Source organism: Cibotium barometz, chromosome 1 (assembly GCF_041138505.1).
Source record: "Cibotium barometz isolate CiBa-2024 chromosome 1, ASM4113850v1, whole genome shotgun sequence".
NCBI lineage: Eukaryota > Viridiplantae > Streptophyta > Polypodiopsida > Cyatheales > Cibotiaceae > Cibotium > Cibotium barometz.
The window spans coordinates 34,713,910-34,731,805 of NC_141046.1; the positions used below are offsets into that span (position 1 = coordinate 34,713,910).

The following is a 17,896-nucleotide window of genomic DNA, read 5'->3' on the forward strand; positions in this document are numbered from 1 at the left end:
TTGCTTTTTAGTTGTAAAATTGTCAAATCATTTGGTAAAAAAGCTTTCTTTTAGTATCACATGGACGAAGGTAGGACTTTTGATAGGAATTTGAACAAGAGGTGGCAAGCTTTATGATGAAGATGTAGGCCTGATACAAAGATGACGTGGCAACCTTTGAAATTTACATGACGTGGTAAGCTTGCTGACTTGGTAAACTTCGATAACGATGACGTGGTAAGCTTGTTAATTCGAGTAGCAATGACGTGTCGTATTTGTAGAAGCTCTGAAACTAAGATACGTGGCAAATTTAGCTGACGTATGCCTTGTTTTGACAATATAAAATATAAGAAGCCTTTAGACATTTTTCCTTCTGTTCCCCTGAAAAGCTCCGTCACGTGATCCGTCGTCTCTTTCCGTCGAAGTGCCCCCGTGACGCTTTGCCGATTCTCTCTTCCCCTGTGCTTCAGCTTGTGCCTATCCTAACACAGCTCCGTGGACGCTTCACCGTCGTCTTCTTTCGGCAACGTCCGATAGTATTTCCAAAGCTTCCGGGTCGTATGAGTCATGAAACTTCATGTGCAGCTCTTGGAAGCGCGAAATCTGAGGCCGCCGGATCGCCCCTGCCAGGCCTATGTCCGTCTGAAGCTCGGCAGCACGAAATGCAAGAGCTCCATTTCTCAAAACAGCTCGCCGGACCCTAACTGGTTCGAGGACTTCATCTTCAACGTAGACGATCTGGGTGCCGAGCTTCACATCTCCGTGTGGCACCAGGACCGCTTCACTGACGTCTTCCTTGGCCGCCTCCGCCTGCCTGTTTCCATTGTTCTCAGTGCCGACCGACAGACCATTTCTTCCTCCTGGTACCCCCTCCAGAAACGCAACAAGCGGTCCAAAACCCCAGTCACAGGTAAGTTGGGTTACTGCTCTGCTTAAGCCGTTATTGGTTTAGCTTAATCCGTGGGTTAGGCTCATGTCTGCTAATCCTCAGGGTTGCTTAAATCTCTAGTTGCTGAAGCTATAATTCCTTTGTGTGGCTGAAGGCAGTAAGAATGCTCAGAAAAGTGATTTGGCATGGCTGCTTTATTTCTGGGTTAGGCCCCTGGTTGTTTAATCCGTGGTTTAGGGCTTATTTCTTCGCTTAACCAGCAATTCAGGCTCATCGCTTTTTTGGCTTATGGCTTGGCTTAACTCGTGGTTTAGGCTCATGGCCTTGCTTTTCTTAATCAGTGGTTTAGGCATATGATGATCAGAAAGGTGGGTTTGTGTACAGTTAATGGCAATAACGGCAAATCATCATTTAGCAGAAAATGTCTGATCAAATTGCCCTAAACTTTGGAAGAAATTTCTGTTTTTCTTAATCCTTGGTTTAATTTAGAAGGAAAGGATCAGCAATGTGCTTTTTGCGCAATCAATCAGGGATTTCCTTGCCCTGGAATGTAGCAAAGTAGACCCAATCCATCACGTGGAGAAGCCTTGCCTTTTTTTCTTAGTTTTTTTTTTTTTTTTTGGGAGGGGGGGGGGGGTGGTCTGTGCGCCAAAATGTCGTAATTTTGCCATGTTTTTGCCCTCCATATTACTTTTGAAAATTTCCCATAACATGGCTTCCCACGGTGCAGTTGACTGAGCCGTGGGCATTGAATTTGGTTCAAGAATGCTCCAATGCAATCTCCTGAGGCATCACACTCTACCATGTAGTAGACTTGCTACCATGTCTCTTTGCATTGGTGGTGTGGTTTACTGACAGAAGATACTTCCTGACACGGCCCAAGGAGCCATGCTCCTGCTGTGTCCGTACATGTTTCTACTCTTTACATTATGGTCAAATATGGCAGGTGAAATACGTGCTGGATTTGTCTTGTCTGGGAGAACATCTTTTGCCCCTGGAACTTTGTCGGCACACCAATCATCTGATATCAGCAACTCTTCTTCTGTCAACAGCTTTCCAGAAATCTCCTACCTTCCTCGCACAGGCTCTTCTGATTCCTTTCAGTCAGTAGGCACCATAAACTCCCATGATGAGACATCAGTTTCTTCTTCTACTACACATGATGCTGAAAGCAGAGATTCCAATCACAGTTCAAGTTCCCCATCTCTGCTTTACCGCATCTCGGCATGGTTCCCCAGTAAAGTCTCATCCTCCCTCTCAAAGTTAGACGGAAGGGACGCAGACACAGTAGTAGAGACCCATGCAAACTCTGAAGACACTGATGTCTCATCTGATGAGGACGAGGGGTTAGTCCCTCTTTCTTTTTTTGAAGACGATGGCATCTCTGTGCCATCTTCACAGGAAGAAATGCCTGCCCCATTGGGAGGAGGCATTTTGCTTCTTGGTACCTATGCTGTGAGTGCAAAGGCTCTGAATGGGATTCTCTTTAGGCCTGGATCTCAGTTTTTGAAAGATCTGGCTGAATTGCAAAAGACTACCGACCTGGTCGAAGGGCCTTGGAGAAAAGGGGAGCTCAATACACCAAAACGTGTCATCACTTACATCAAAGCAGCCACAAAGTTGGTGAAAGCTGGTAAGGCAACAGAAGACCAGATGTATTCCAGGGCAGATGAGAAAGGGTTCGTTGTAAACGTCTCAGCAAGCACACCAGAAGTTCCTTATGGAAGCACCTTTCGGGTAGATCTCCAGTACTGTATATTTGCAGGAGCTGATGCGAATACAGGAGAAAAGACGTCGTTTCTTCGAGTATCATGGGGCCTCCACTTCCTGAGCAGCACTATGATGAAAGGGATTATCGAGAGTGGTGCTCGTCAGGGCTTACAAGACAACTACAAACAGTTCGAGCAGGTGCTGGAAAAGTATGCAAAACCACAGCAAGGATTGTCGATGGCAACTGCTGGTGTGCAGAGTATGGAGCTGCTTCAACAAGTGAGAGCTGATGTAGACGTGGTGACTCCTAAAAGTGACTGGCAACTGGCCAAAGAGCACTTTTGCAATCTTAGAGTATGCATAACAGTATTGTCCATTCTTGTAGTTTTACTGCATATTTACATCTCAAGACCATGCAAAAAAAGTGGCCTCGAGTTTTGGAAGCTGGATTTCCCAGACACCTTGCGGGAGTTCATCACTTCAGGCGTACTGGGAGTTCAAATTGAACACATCCTCGGGACGGCAAGAAAGTTTTTAGGGGCAAGACTTTACAAAGGTAATGAAACACCATGGTTTTTTTAGTTCTTGTCAGCATTGATCTCTCTTTTGAACTGTTATGTGTCGGTGTGCTTTCTTACATTTACAAATAATTTAAGGTGCAAAGAAGTGAAGTTAATGACCCTTTTTGTAAGCAGGGTCTGATCATGGAGTTAAGGCAAAAGGCAATGGATGGTTGCTAGCCGTCACACTTGTGGGGGCACAAAATATACCTGCATCCAATGAGGCTGGAGTGCCAGATCCATACGTTGTGTTTACATGTGCTGGCAAGGCACGGACAAGCTCTGTCAAGCTACAAACTTCTAATCCAGACTGGGAAGGTTGTATAGAAATCACCTTTTGTGGTTTGTACTACTAGGCCAACTCCAACTCAATAGGGTTCCTTAAAGCTTGCCTTTCCCTTTGGTTTCATGCAGAGAGGTTTGAGTTTGATGCAACCGAAGAGGCACCGTCAACCATGAATGTGGAGGCGTTTGATTTTGAGGGTCCATTCACTGAGTCCGAGTCAGTTGGACATGTGGAGATTAACTTTCTGAAGCGAACACCAGAGGAGCTAATGGATTTGTGGGTCCCTCTGGAAGGGAAAAATGCTCGTGCCTCAGGGTCCAAAATTCATCTGCGCATTGTTCTGGTCAACACAATGGAAGCAAACAGTGCGGTGCATTACATTGAGAAAGTGGAGAAAGAAGTTGGTAGGAAGGTATGAGAGTTGGGCATGTTTTAAGAAACAACTGTATTTGAACCTGCCTCAGTTGCTGCATCCCATGTTACTGATTATGTTACTTTTCTTAGTTCTGTAGATTACTAGGCAGTCCTTCACGAAGAACACATCCTTTCAGAGGCTCTTCTCACTGCCTTCAGAGGAGTTTTTGGTGAATGATTTTTCATGCTCTTTGAAGCGAAAGTTTCTACTCCAGGTAGGATTTTGTCCAGTTTAAGCAAAACTTTTTTGACGTGTTGGTTGACAAGTGTTTGTAAGGCTTGATACACAACCTTCCCTACCATGTGATGGCAGGTGGGGACAGGCAAGGTTCCTCGTCCATCCCCAACAGTGGGCTGCTTGGATGGACCCTACCGACGGGCAAGATTTCTTGTCCAACACCCCACCCATCAGAGGTTTCATGGTGGAAAGCTTTCTAATTCCATGGGCGGGGAAGGTTCTTAAGCTGGATACAGAACCTCCCCTACCCATGGAATCAGAAAGCTTTCCATCCCCTTGAAACAGTACAGAACTTCCCTCTCTCCCTCCCCCCTCCCCACCAAATGGAATTAGAAAGCTTTCCATCCCTATGAAACCTTTGATGGGTGGGGTTTCGGATGTGCAAGGTCACCTATCCATCCCCAATGGGCGGCATCGATGGGCCCTGCTGATGGGCAGGGGTATGTTGTGTATCAACCTAAGCACTAGAGTATCGTATTCTGAATGAAGGAATAGGTTTGCTCACATGGCTAGATCTATGTTAACAGAGTACACATGGGAACACCATTATCTTTTACTTTTAAGTTGGGAGTAGTGACGTGGTGGAGGAAGTTTTTTACATACACATACTGACTATTTATAGCATGTCATTGCTGAGAGTCATCTAGGTAATTTTCAAGGACCTTTGGAGCTTGAGGCTAAGCTTGCGGGAGGAATTTTGTAGGACTATTGGCCTTTGGAAGATTTTTGGTTGATTGAGTGCACGATCTCCATACTTTCATGTTGTATTTTAATAACTTGGGGTCTGGAGCCTCACCAAAGGTGTGTACATGAAATTAGAAAGCTTCGTATTGTTGGTGTGGACAATGTGGTCGAGAGATGATATGCAGGCTTTCTGCATTCTGGGGCAGATTTGCATGATGGTTAGAAGATTTCTAAATGGGAAGGTCAAGCTTTCAACTTCTTGAGTTGCAATTGTTGATGTTGCGGCTGCTTCATATTCCCTTGTGCTGCGTGGTGTAGCTTCAAGGGAGGAGAACAAATCACGCTGAGAAGTAATGTGCTTGCTACCACCACTATCAAAATATTAGACATGTTGATCTATCAATGACATGCATACATCATGGACAAAAGGGTCATAACTGTAGTGCACAATATGCCCAATCATCTTGTGCATAGTTCGTTGACTCCTCCTTTTTAGCACTCGGTGTTAATGCATCAGCCCCACAACCATGCCTGACTCTATCATCTTCTCCTTCTCCAGCCTTTTTCCTGCATTCATTGATATAATTAGCTTAGCTTCTGACAATAGTTGCATTTGTCTTTCTTCTTAGGCTTATCACCCTCCTCCTCGGCATCCTTGCTAGAAGATTGAGATGATTTTGCCTTTGGCTTGTAGCCGCCCTGAGAGAAGGCTTTTCCCTTTACCTTTTTGTCTGGCAGTGAGTGCCTGATCTCCCACACGTATACTAGTTTGGTTTTGCCGAGATTGCTCTTCTTGCAAGAGCACTACAACCAACTCATCAAACATAAGGGCATTGGGGTTACTCTTCATTATGAGCCGAAGTGTGGATGCAAAACCCTGATATGAGAATAGTAAACACCAATGAATTGTCCGGATAGGCCTCATCAATACATGCAAGTTCCTCGTTAAGATCTTTGATCCTTGTGAGAAACTCATCCATTAAGTTTCCTCATTCATATGCTCGGACTTTAACTACCTGGACAAGTAGGCCACTCGTGCCTCATTACGCACTTGGTAAAGTGCAGCAAGTGCATCCCAAGCTTGCTTAATAGTTTTACATGAGCGAATATAAGGAACAATGCTCCTTTTCATAGAAAGTGCCATCAGTGCATGTGCATGTACATCCTTACCAGCCCACCTGTCTTACTCCACTACAGGAGGTGCGGAGGTGGATGCCACAGTTACATTTGAACTAGTATCGCCATCCAAAGTACTTGTGTTACATTTGAACTAGTATCACCATCCAAAGTACCTGTGTTATCATGCACTGGTTAGACACGACGTGCCTCAATGCGAATAACAATATTCCAAAGTCCTTTGGCAACTAATACATGATGCATCGTATAGGACCACAAGAGGTAGTTGGTCTCGTCAAGCTTATCCTGAGTGGAAAGTATCCCAAATGCATCACTGCTCGCCATTTCAACCTGTAAATAACAAATCGGTGACACAAAATGCAAGTATCCCAACAGCGTATAGGCACTGTCAATGTCCATTAGATGCAAGTGAGATGGTTGCCAGTAGATCACCGATGACAAAAGAACTTACAAAGCATATGAAAAATGGTAGAGTGTAGATTGTAGAAATATTACTGGCAAGGATGCAAAAGTCAATAACAATGATGACGATGTTGTTGATGATGAGCTTAAAGATGTGATGTTAATGATGATGGAGAAGCAGCGATGACGGTCCTATATGCATACCAAATTATGTTGCTATAGTGCAGAAAATCAAACAAAGACAGTTCGAACTAACACTCTCCAGGGATATCTCCAAAAACCTTACAACATGGGAATGAGTCTTGAAATGACCCAAAAGGCTTAAAAATTCTATTAACGTAGTTAATGAATCACTATAGGGTATACCTTCTTCACATAAGAGGATGGCTCAATTTGAGACAATTAGAAGAGCAACTCGAGGCAGAGATGACAAGGAGGTGAGGGCCAAGAGAACATGCTCTGATACCAATTGTTGGAGTAAAGACAGAGGTAGCAACACATACACACAAATGTAGCAAGCAAGCAGAGATAGAGAGAAGCACAAAACTCAAAGTAGATTGATGAGAATGAGTGAAGTACAAGTGAAGTGAGGGCCACTTACACACTCATAAGAGTGTACACATGCTTGGGGGGGGGGAAAACCTCCTAAGGAAGAAAAAAGTACCCTAGTCCATTATTAGCCTTTTCCACACATCACTACCATATAAATGGCTACAAGAAGACACCACAAAAGAAGAAATGCTTCCGCAAAGCACTAAAGTTTTCCTTTAAGAGCCGATGGAGCAAAACATGCTACTAAAGTTAAAACTTTAACATGCGAAAGAAGCAGAAAAGCCTAAAGAGTAGCCTAAAGAGCAGGGTTCCTAGATTTTGAACGCATGCTTCTTCTAATGGAGGAGCAAAAATGCCAGGAACTTGCTGAGAAACGAAAGGTCAAGGAAGCCAAATGCAGGGCTAAAGAAGACCGGCGGCCGGGCGGAATAGGCGGCTTTGGAGTATCAACACAAGCACGATCGAGAAGCTATGCAACTCCAGCGTTAGCAGACACTCGCAACACTTCCCAGAGTGGCACTTGGACCTCATCCTCCACCACTCCACCCACCACCGTCATCCGTGCTCAACCAAACTTTAGTTTGATGGTAAGTGTGATCATTCTGTAGTCACTCAGTGTATACATCAATTGTTGCATAGCTACGATTGCAAATTCTCAAGACAGTCTATGTGGTGGCTTCGGACCTCATTGGGGAAGCCATTACTTGGTGGTAGCATTGGTCAGGTCTGCGTACAGATCCAACCACTAGCACAATACATTTTGTAGGGATACCTTTGTGTTCGACCTCAAAGCCAGGTTTCTTCCACCCCAGTACATGACCAATTTGGAGGATGAGGTTTACAAATTCTCCCCGAATGGGTCTCCAATGTTGACCTATTCCAAGAAGGTCATTACCATGGAGACAACAATTGAGGAAGTTGGAAGAAGAGAAGCTGAAACAGTTTCTCAAGGGGTTGGATACGAACATCCGATTTCTTGTACGAACATCCGATTTCTCAAGGGGTTGGATACGAATATCGGATTTCTTGTACGGAATTTCGAGCCTCATTCATATAACTAGGCTCTGCCTCTGGCTCAGAATCAAGAGATGATGCTCAACAGAGGCAAGCCCAAGCAGGTCTAGACAAGCCCCAAATCCCAGCAAGTCATCATCCCAGCCGGGTAAGGGAGCACAGAAGAGAAAAGACAATAAGGACATGAACTCAAGCCTAAAAAGATGCCTGAGGAGAAGGCCACGAAGGGCATTACTGGAGTTTATCTCCAACCAGACAAGCAAAAGCGGTACTAGGCAGAGAACCGATGTTTCTTTTGCCATCAAGTGGGCCATGGTAAGGACTCTACCAAGTGGCAGGCTGAGAAAGCCACCAAAGCGTTGTCCTCTACAGTGGCCATCGTTGAAGCTCTCTTACCCCTCCACCCTTGATTCCGAATGCCGTCGTTTAGTTGTTGCCCGCTTTGAATCTAGTGCATGTAATGGTATTTAATGATAAGTAGGAGGGTGAGGGCGAGGGCAAGGTTGAAGGGCAGACGAAAGCTCTCATCCGTGCCTATGGCACAGCTAAGGGATAGCAATTTATTGTCCTATTTGATATAGGCAGCTCTGAGAACGCTCTCTCTCCGCAGTTGTGGTTTGTACCTTGGTATCACACCATCTAGCTGTGGACGGATTTACACCGGGTCTTTGCATGCACATTATTCACAAAGCTCAACAATTTGAGTTTCATGTTCAAAAGGCCACATTTCAATGAGACTTCACTGTTTCACCACTTTTGGGGTGACATGATTATCACATCCAGTTGTTTTGGAAATTTGCGTCATCCTTGATTGGTAACAGGACACCTTCACCATTGTTGACGGTTTACCTGAGCCCGTCCTAATTTGCGTGGAAACCACTCATTTTGCATGTACAAGCCCAACGAGCAATGAAAGGAGCTGAGTGTGCGTTGAACTATGTCTGCACTCAACAGTCCGATGTTTAGTTAGCAACACCTTTAGAGCGACGGTTAGCAAGTCTCCTTCCGCGGTTCGAAGACATCATGTAAGGGACGACCTCTTGCCCAATCTCCCACCCATTCGTCTTGAGGATCATCGAATTGAGTTGGTCCCCGAGACAGAGCCACCCATAAAGTTCCGCTATCACCCCTCCCAGGCGTCGGAGGGTGAGCTAGAACAACAGTTGTCCTTGTTACTTTGGGTTGGATTTATCTATCCATCATTCTCGCCGTTTGCTGCGTCCATCTTATTTGTGCAAAAGAAAGATAAGACCGCATGTTTGTGGACTACATGGCCTAAATAAGATCACCATCAGCCAATGAGGTGATAGCTCAAGTGGTGAAGGTATTTGACTAGCACCAAGAGGTCCTGGGTTCAAAACCCCCCTTGGTGCTTCCTTGGAGGCATCGCCTACGGGTGGATAAATAAGCGCTTACGGGAGGTTTTTTCGGACGATGAAATTTGGTAACTATGGGAGGATCTTGGGCCAAAGGCCCATCGGGAAAAAAAAAACGCTCACCATCAAGAATAAGTTCCCAATGCCTAGGATTGAGTACATTTTGGAGCATCTCAATGGTACTATTATTTCTCCAAAATAAGCCTCAAGAGTAGCTTTGGATCTTTGAGGCCGACATTCCAAAGACGCTTTCCAGACTGAGTGTGGCCATTATGATTTCGTGGTGATGCCATTCGAACTCACCAATGCCCAACGCCATTCAATAAGATGATGCCTCAGGTGTTCATGGAGCTCATTGGAAAGTGCGTATTCATCTTTTTTGGATGATATACTCACCTTGTCTACCTTTGCAAAGCAGCATGAGCAGGATGTGGAGAAGGTCTTGCAACTTTTGCAGGACAATGAGCTCTACATCAATGAGAGAAGACTGCATTTGGACTATTAGAAGTTCATTATTTGGGATATGTTATCAGTGCCTTTGGTATTTGTCTTGACTCGGTACTGGATTGGGATATTTCCAAGATTGCTCGGGAAATCAGATCATTTGTGGGTCTTTGCTAAGACAATTGTACCCATTTGGAGAGGTTTTTTCAACCTTGCGGCACTTCTCACAGAGATGCTCAAGGGTGTGAAGATGCGTCGCTAAAACGCGTTTGTTACGGACAAGGCTCTTGAGGCCTTCCATGCATTGAAGAAAGTGGCTTCAGAAGCACCAATTCTTAAGCTGGCATGATGGGATGACCCATTTGAGGATATTACTGATGCTGGCAATCTTGCCATTGGCGCTGTTTTACAACAAGGTGGTAGATTAGTGGCTTATTACATTCGAATGTTGAATGTCATCGAGAAGGATTATTCGGTGTATGACAAGGAGCTATTAGGAGTGATCACAGCCCTCAAGCGCGCGACATATACCCAGCCATCGGGGCCAGTGCGAGGCCCCGATGAGGATGGACGGAGGAAGACTATGGACATGGGTGAGCGACCGGAACCTTTGGCAGGGTGTGTGAAAACATTTCCTTTATGGGAGGGAGTTCACTGTGAAGACTGATCAGTAGGCACTTAAATGGTTGTAGACCATGCTTAGTGCCCAATGGAGTGATAGGCAAGCTAGGTGGAGTCAACTTTTCCAGTAGTTTGGAGGCATGATTGAGTATGTCCTTGGCAAAAATAACCGCATTGTTTGTGCTCTTAGTCAGACGCTTTCTGTCATGTGCATGCACATGGATATGCCTAATCCCTGGTGGGCGGCTGATAAACATTATATTAGGGCTCAGATTTATGTAGAAGACCTCCACGTGGGCAAGGACATTAGTCGGTCAGGTGGACAGTAGCCTGTAGATGAAGTTGACAGCATATATATGTTATAGCTGTCCCGTAAGCACTGATAGGAACTCTTGATGTAGGAACAATCAACATAGACAAAGAATAGAGAGAGATGGTTGTGTATTCAGTATATTCATATAGTACAAAAAGGTACATATAAGCAATGGCCTTTGGCCTTCCAAAAGGATAATCAAAAGCCTATCTATGACCTAACTCCATAAGGGAGAGAGATGTCTTAACAATAAATAATATTATGCCTTTTATAGGCTCTTGGCAACAACTAGGCCAACTGCCACCCACGCACCCTTATTGCATCGCGCATGGATGAAACCATCGCGCATGTCTTAATCTTTTGGTGTTGTAGTGACCATGCTACATTGTATTAGCATCAAGCTCAGCTATGCTAAGTGCTCTTGGTGTCTCAAAAGAAGTGCATGGGTCCAAGGAGAGTAGCTCACCAAGACCCCCAGAAGCTGGCTGTGTGTAACGGGAGGCGGACGCGTGTATTGGAATCGTATAAATGTGAACAAGATTCTGAGCACTTAACACTTGAGCATTACAACCACAAAGCTGAAAATGACAGTACACCACATAAAGGGGCCGATGATAGGCTGACCCCCCCCCTTTAGGTTATATTACCAAAAGAGTCTGCAAGTACAAGTTTACGGGTGCCTGGGGATTCACCACCAGCCTGCACCTGATTCTTCCAAATACATCATGAATGAATACATTTCAAACAAGAGAATCTGTAGGTACATCCGCCCTACACACAGGTACATCCGCCCTGCACAAGCCTCTTCACAGGTACATCCGCCCCGCACAAGAGTATCACAATCCTCACAGGTACTCCGCCCTGCACAAGATGTAAATGGATCTTTAGGCCCTGTTTCCACGCGAGAAACTGATCCAGAAACCTGTGTTCTCCGCGAGCAAGTGTCCCCAATGCTTGCCCTAAACACCTGTTACACCAGGAATCCTTGAGACACATCCATGCTCACATATTCCATTGCTGTCCGGCCTGTTTTATGCAATAACCAGTCCAAAACAGCAACTTTCCATCGCGAGGAATCCACCTGTAAAGGGTCCTACAGCCCTGTGGAGGTCCCTAGAGCTGTCCTGTACTGTCCAAGTTGACTTTGGACACCTGTAACCAGCCCAAAACTCGCAATAACCAGAAATTACAGGTCTGAAATTTACCAACCAGCCCTTTAGAAGAGTGTGGGGATCGATATCCAAGCTTGTGTGAGTCCGGGAAGCAAGCAACCAGCCCTGTAGCAACTCCAAAAGCTTCAACCAGCTCTCCAATGTGTTGAGTTATGAATAAAACAGCCCAAAAGGCCTCTTGAAGGAGGCGCCTTTCTCCAGTGCCACCTAAGGGGCTTGGTGGGTACACATACAGGCTGACAAGTGTCCCCATAAGGTGTCCAGCCCATAGTGCTCCATTTGTCCTGTTTGTATAAGTTTAGGTCCAACCAAATGGGAAATGGCCATAAGTTGTCTGGACTTCATTAATTTTGGTCCAACCAAATGCGAACGCATTATAAGTTGTCCGGCCACTTATTAATGAGTGTGGACCTGCAAACCAATAAACTTTAGTAGTAAATGAAATAAGCTGTAAATTGAGTGTGGACGCACTTACCACCTGCAAAACCCATAAGGCCACAGTTTTAGGCCCAAACAGGAGTGCACACACGTGTCCACAAGGTGCCCGGGCGTCCCCGGTCCCTCGGACTTCACAAGCCAAAATAACAAGCATTGTCCAGGCAGCAAGACAATGTCACACAAAGTAAAATAAAGTTATGGCATGCATCATTTATGCATTGTGCACATGTAAACTTGGAGAACCACCTATCATCCTTCTTGTACTTGAAAATATTCCGCCTGCCATCATAACACACCATGTGTGCATGGCCGGAATCCACACGGGCACCGCCCGAAAGTCCACAAATGTCCTGCCATGTCCTTGGACTCATATATGCATCCACTCATATGATCCATACACATGCCCAGGTATAATACATACATGCATCCGCATGTTTCTAGGCCTGACACGCATCCGCATGTCCCTAGAATATAGGGATTTGTGACATCCCCCCGGCTTCTAATCAGTTGACCGCAACTGAAAAGCCTCCAGATAGGCCTTCAAAAGATCTGGGTAATCCTCGAAGTAGGCCTCATCCATCCATTTCGCATCCAAAGCTGAATAATTCTTGAACTTCACAAGGTACCTACGAACAAGTTTGCCTCCCGCAAGCTTTCGTTCCTTGTGAAAAACAATCTGTTCAGGTTGAAGAATCTCTTCCAGCTCATCCACCTCGGGTGGGTCTGCCAAAACCGGCTCAAACGGTGTCGGTCCCACATAAGGCCTCAATAGGCTCACATGAAAAGCATTATGCATGTTCCAATGATCTGGGAGTACAAGCCGAAATGCAACATCATTGATCTTCTCCAAGATTTGAAAAGGTCCATAATACCTGTTGGAAAGCTTAGGGTACTTTCCCTCTTTCCCTGGCCTCTTCCGAAGGCGTGCCTTTTCAAATTTCAGCAAGACCCAATCACCTTGTTTAAATTGTACATCCCTTCTATGCTTATCAGCTGCCTTTTTAATCTTGGTTTGAGACCTCTCTATGGCTGTCCGTACCTGTGCAAATGCAGTATCCAAGTCTCTGACGTACTCATCTGCTGCAAAAATCTCATCCTTTGTACGAAGGATGGGTGGTAGTACCACCTTGCCATAGATAATCTCAAAGGGTGCCTTGCCCGTAGAAGTATGTACCGTATTGTTGTAGGCAAACTCCACAAGTGGCAAATACTTCTCCCAATCCGATTTGCGGTCGGATACATAAGATTTCAGCAAGTCGAGGACGGTTGAATTTGCTATTTCACTTTGTCCATCTGTCTGTGGATGGTAAGCTAATGAGAAGTTCAGCTTTGTACCCATATTGTCAAACAATGCGCGCCAAAATAAGCTTGTGGTTCTAGGATCTCTATCCCCCACAATAGATTTAGGCATGCCATGATGTTTGAATATCTGTGCCAAAAACATCCTAGCCATATGATCTGGCTTTATTGTCTTGCGCACGGGAATGAAATGTGCCTGCTTGCTAAACCTGTCAATAATGGTCCAAATAGCATCATTTCCCTGTGGCGTCCTTGGCAAATCCATAATGAAATCCATAGCAATGCTTTCCCATGGTTCATTTGGTATAGGCAAAGGCTGAAGCAATCCAGGTGCTTTATGTCGGTCAAACTTGACCTTTTGACATACCATACATTCACGTACATATGCTTCAATATCCTTGCGAATATGTGGCCAAAAGAAATACCTCTCCAAAGCTTGTGCTGTGGCCAAAATGCCTCTATGACCTGCATATGGAGAAGCATGGCACTCATCCATAACCTTATGGCGAAGGTTCTTTACCACACACATACGATTTTGCATCATGAGATATCCATCTCTTATGACATAAGATGGGACAGCAATACCCTCTTGCAAATCAGCCCATACATGTGTAAAATCCTCATCCAGATGATAAGTATTACGCATATCCGATAAGTCCTCATGGTATGCAACTGTAATAGCATGAACCTGTGGTCGTCTAGATAAGGCATCTGCCACCACATTCTTTTTCCCTGGAGTGTGTAAAATCTGAAAATGAAACATTGAGAGAAAATTTGCCCATCTCATATGCTTCTCTGAGAGCTTACTTTGAGTCAAAAAGTATCTCAAACTTTGATGATCAGTTTTGACCATAAAATCAGCCCCTAAAAGATAGTGTTTCCAAATAGTAAGGACATGAATTACAGCCAACAACTCCTTCTCATAAACCTGTAAGTGAAGCTCTGCATGTTGCAAGCGTCTGCTCTCATAGGCAATGGCATGTCCTTCTTGGTTCAAAACAGCCCCTATGCAGTCCCCACTTGCATCACATTCCACAACAAAAGGTTTGTGCAAATCCGGAATAATGAGTACCGGTCCCGAGATGATTGCACTCTTCAACTTTTGAAAGGCATCTCTCTCTTCTTGTGTCCATTTAAAGATTGCTTTCTTCTTCGTTAAGTCATGTAACGGAGCGGCAATGAAAGCAAAATGCTTGACGAACCTCCTGTAGTAAGCACATAAACCAAGGAAGCTCCTCACTTCATGGACTGATTTCAGCTCTGGCCATTCTTGCATGGCGTGTATCTTTGCGGGATCCATGCGCACACCATCCTTTGATACAATGTGACCAAGATAGTGAATCTCTTGGAGAAAGAATTCACTCTTTTTTGCATTTATGTAGAGCTGATTTTTCTTAAGCTCTTTAAACACAATAGCCAGGTGCTCACGATGTTGGGCTTCATTCTTTGAGAATACAATAATGTCATCAAAGAATATACCTGTGAACTTTCTATGCTTTTTGAACACCCTGCCCATCATCCTGTTGAAGGTAGCGGGTGCATTTGTAAGGCCAAAAGGCACCACCAAAAACTCATAAAGACCAAAGGCTGTCCTAAATGCAGTCTTGTGTACATCTTGAGGTGCCACTCTCACTTGATGATACCCACTCTTGAGGTCTATTCGGCTGAAACATGCCGAACCTTCAAGCTTGTCCAAGATGTCATCAATGCGCGGAATCGGAAACCGATTCTTGATGGTTATCTTATTGAGGGCACGGTAATCCACACACATCCTGTAAGTACCATCCTTCTTTTGAACAAGAAGTACCGGCGAGCAATATGGCGAGGAACTAGGCCGAATCAAACCCTTTTCCAAAAGTTCATTCACCTGTGCCATAATCTCTTCTTGTTGACTAGCACTCACCCTGTATGGTGGCCTATTAGGTGGAGAGCTACCGGGAATTAGATCTATGCAATGATCTTCCGGCCTCTCTGGTGGCAACCTTGCTGGCAAAGCATTTGCAAAACAATCTTTGAACTCATTCAAAAAGTTAAGCTTGTCTTGATCTAATGAACTAACATCAACACTAGAATGTTCAATGGTATCACGTACAAAAACCAAGTAAGAACAAGCTGATTTCTTTATTGCCTTATTAATTTGTACATGGCTTACAAGAGGTATGGTACTTCCAATAGTACCAGCATCTATAGAGTGCTCACGGCCTCTATGTACAAAGCTGATTTTCTTCTCTTTGTAAGCCTTAACAGGCTCTAAACGGTGATGCCAGGGCATCCCCAACAAAACATCACAACCTGTAAGAGGAGCCACTAGAAAGCTCTCATAGTCGAGGTAGTCCTGTATTTGTACACGGAGCTTACCAATGACCGGAGCTACATCAACCTGTTTGCCCTCAAAGGCGGCATCTGCATTCATTTGGATTCCCATGTCTTCCACATTGAGACCTATGGCGGCAGCCATCTGTACGGATATAAAGTTATCTGTGGAAGCATCATCAAAAAGAAACAAAGCAGGCTGATCCTTCAATTTGCCCCAAGCCTTGCATATGACTCTACTCTTGGGCTCATGCCCTGTATTACCCTGCACATCGGGTACAACATTCACAAGAGGCTTTTGCACATTAGGCTCAGCATTCTTAGGATTCTGTGGGCATTTAGGATATATGTGATCTTTACTGCCACACTTAAAGCATTTTCCAGTCTTCCTGTACTCTTCCAATTGCTGTTTTGAGAGCCCAAAATTGTGGCGTTTACCCCCCGGCTTCTTTTCGGAGTCATCCTTTGCATCTCGGCCATCTTTGGGAGCATTCTTAGGTGGCTGTCCACCCTTTTTCTGGTCATAACCAGCCCTGAATTTGCTCTTGTTTTGACCTGCAAATGGCTTATTTGTGGGTGCTTTTATGTGCAAGTTCTCCGCAATCATGGCTGAGTGTATAAGCTCTTGTATGGTCTTATTTGGGTACACTCCCAAGCTTTGTTGAATGATGTGATGGAGCCCCGATTCAAACTTTCTCTTCTTCTCGTCCTCTCCAATCTTCATGAAGGGAGTAAGCTTGAGAAGGACTTTCCAAAACTTTGCTATGTATGAAGCAACGGACTCTCCCTCATCTTGGGACAACCAGTCCCACTCCTTGCGTACATCCTTTGCAAAGTTTGGTGGTAAGAATTGGTCATAAAACTGAATTTTGAAAGAAGACCAAGTTGGGGCAGCACTTCCATCAAGTATTTTTGCAAGCCACCAATCACTTGCCGTATCCTTGAGATGCATTCCCACATGCCTGAGCATAGACTTTTCCGAAAAGTCTTCATTGCAAAAAGCTATCTCAAACTGTCTAATGAAAGCAAGTGCTTTGGTAGAGTCCATCCGTCCCTGAAAGTTTTCAAACTTTACATCCTTGTCACCGGACTTGAACTCTCGAGGCTTCTTTCTTCTATATGCATCCCTATGTACATCCTGTTCATCTGCATGATGATGATGCCGCGATGAAGATTCACGATCCCTCTTCGTTCTCTCTTGAGCCACACTCTCCAAATGAGTGGAAAGCTCAACACGAGAACGGACATGTCTTCTTGGAGCAAAGCGGGAATAAGTAGAGGATCCCTCATCCTTACTCTTCTCTTGACCTGCATCAAGCCTAGCACCAGGGACTCTTGTCCTTTCAGCATTTGGCACTTGCTGTGCTCTTTCTGCTTGTTGTGCATCATATGCATCACCACGGGCAGCCATGAGGCGTGGCTTCTTGAAAGCCAAACTACCATCTGCTTCAGTGTATACATCACCCTTAACCATTAGGTATGCAAGTGCAAGCTCTCGGGGTTTCTCAACATCCATTTCCTTTGCAATTGCTTCAAAAGTGACTTCATGGACCGAAGCCTTTGCCTTTGCAGCCAACACCCTTTGTACATCCGGGTCATTTTTCAATGACCTAAGCTCTTCGGTTTCAGCCCTATAGCGTCGCACTTGACGCCTCAAAGATTCCAAATCAGAATGCATAGTGTCATGAGTACCTGCATCTCCATAGACATCATTGCCTGCAGCATCTCTTGCATCCCTTGTACCATGAAGTTCACGGTCCTGTGTGTTCTCCACACTGTCAGGAATGTGGCTGTCCATGACACTCAAATCAGGTCACCACTTATGATTCCAAGCCTCAGACCGTTTTCCAATGAGGGGAAAAACTGAGCTCTGATACCAATGTAACGGGAGGCGGACGCGTGTATTGGAATCGTATAAATGTGAACAAGATTCTGAGCACTTAACACTTGAGCATTACAACCACAAAGCTGAAAATGACAGTACACCACATAAAGGGGCCGATGATAGGCTGACCCCCCCCCTTTAGGTTATATTACCAAAAGAGTCTGCAAGTA

At 44.9% G+C, this 17,896-nt stretch overlaps 1 protein-coding gene across 1 annotated transcript in view; it reads left to right on the plus strand.

The window, feature by feature from the left end:
- The first annotated feature begins 354 nt into the window (after positions 1 to 354).
- The window catches only part of LOC147641916 (C2 and GRAM domain-containing protein At1g03370-like), a 46,003-nt gene continuing 28,461 nt past the window's right edge, over positions 355 to 17,896 (plus strand). Inside the window, exons 1-5 of the mRNA XM_086801085.1 lie at positions 355 to 889; positions 1,815 to 3,134; positions 3,274 to 3,456; positions 3,553 to 3,836; positions 3,937 to 4,053. Of these exons, the coding sequence (XP_086657211.1) occupies positions 547 to 889; positions 1,815 to 3,134; positions 3,274 to 3,456; positions 3,553 to 3,836; positions 3,937 to 4,053 (2,247 nt within the window). The 5' untranslated portion in view covers positions 355 to 546. The remainder of the gene's footprint in view (positions 890 to 1,814; positions 3,135 to 3,273; positions 3,457 to 3,552; positions 3,837 to 3,936; positions 4,054 to 17,896) is intronic.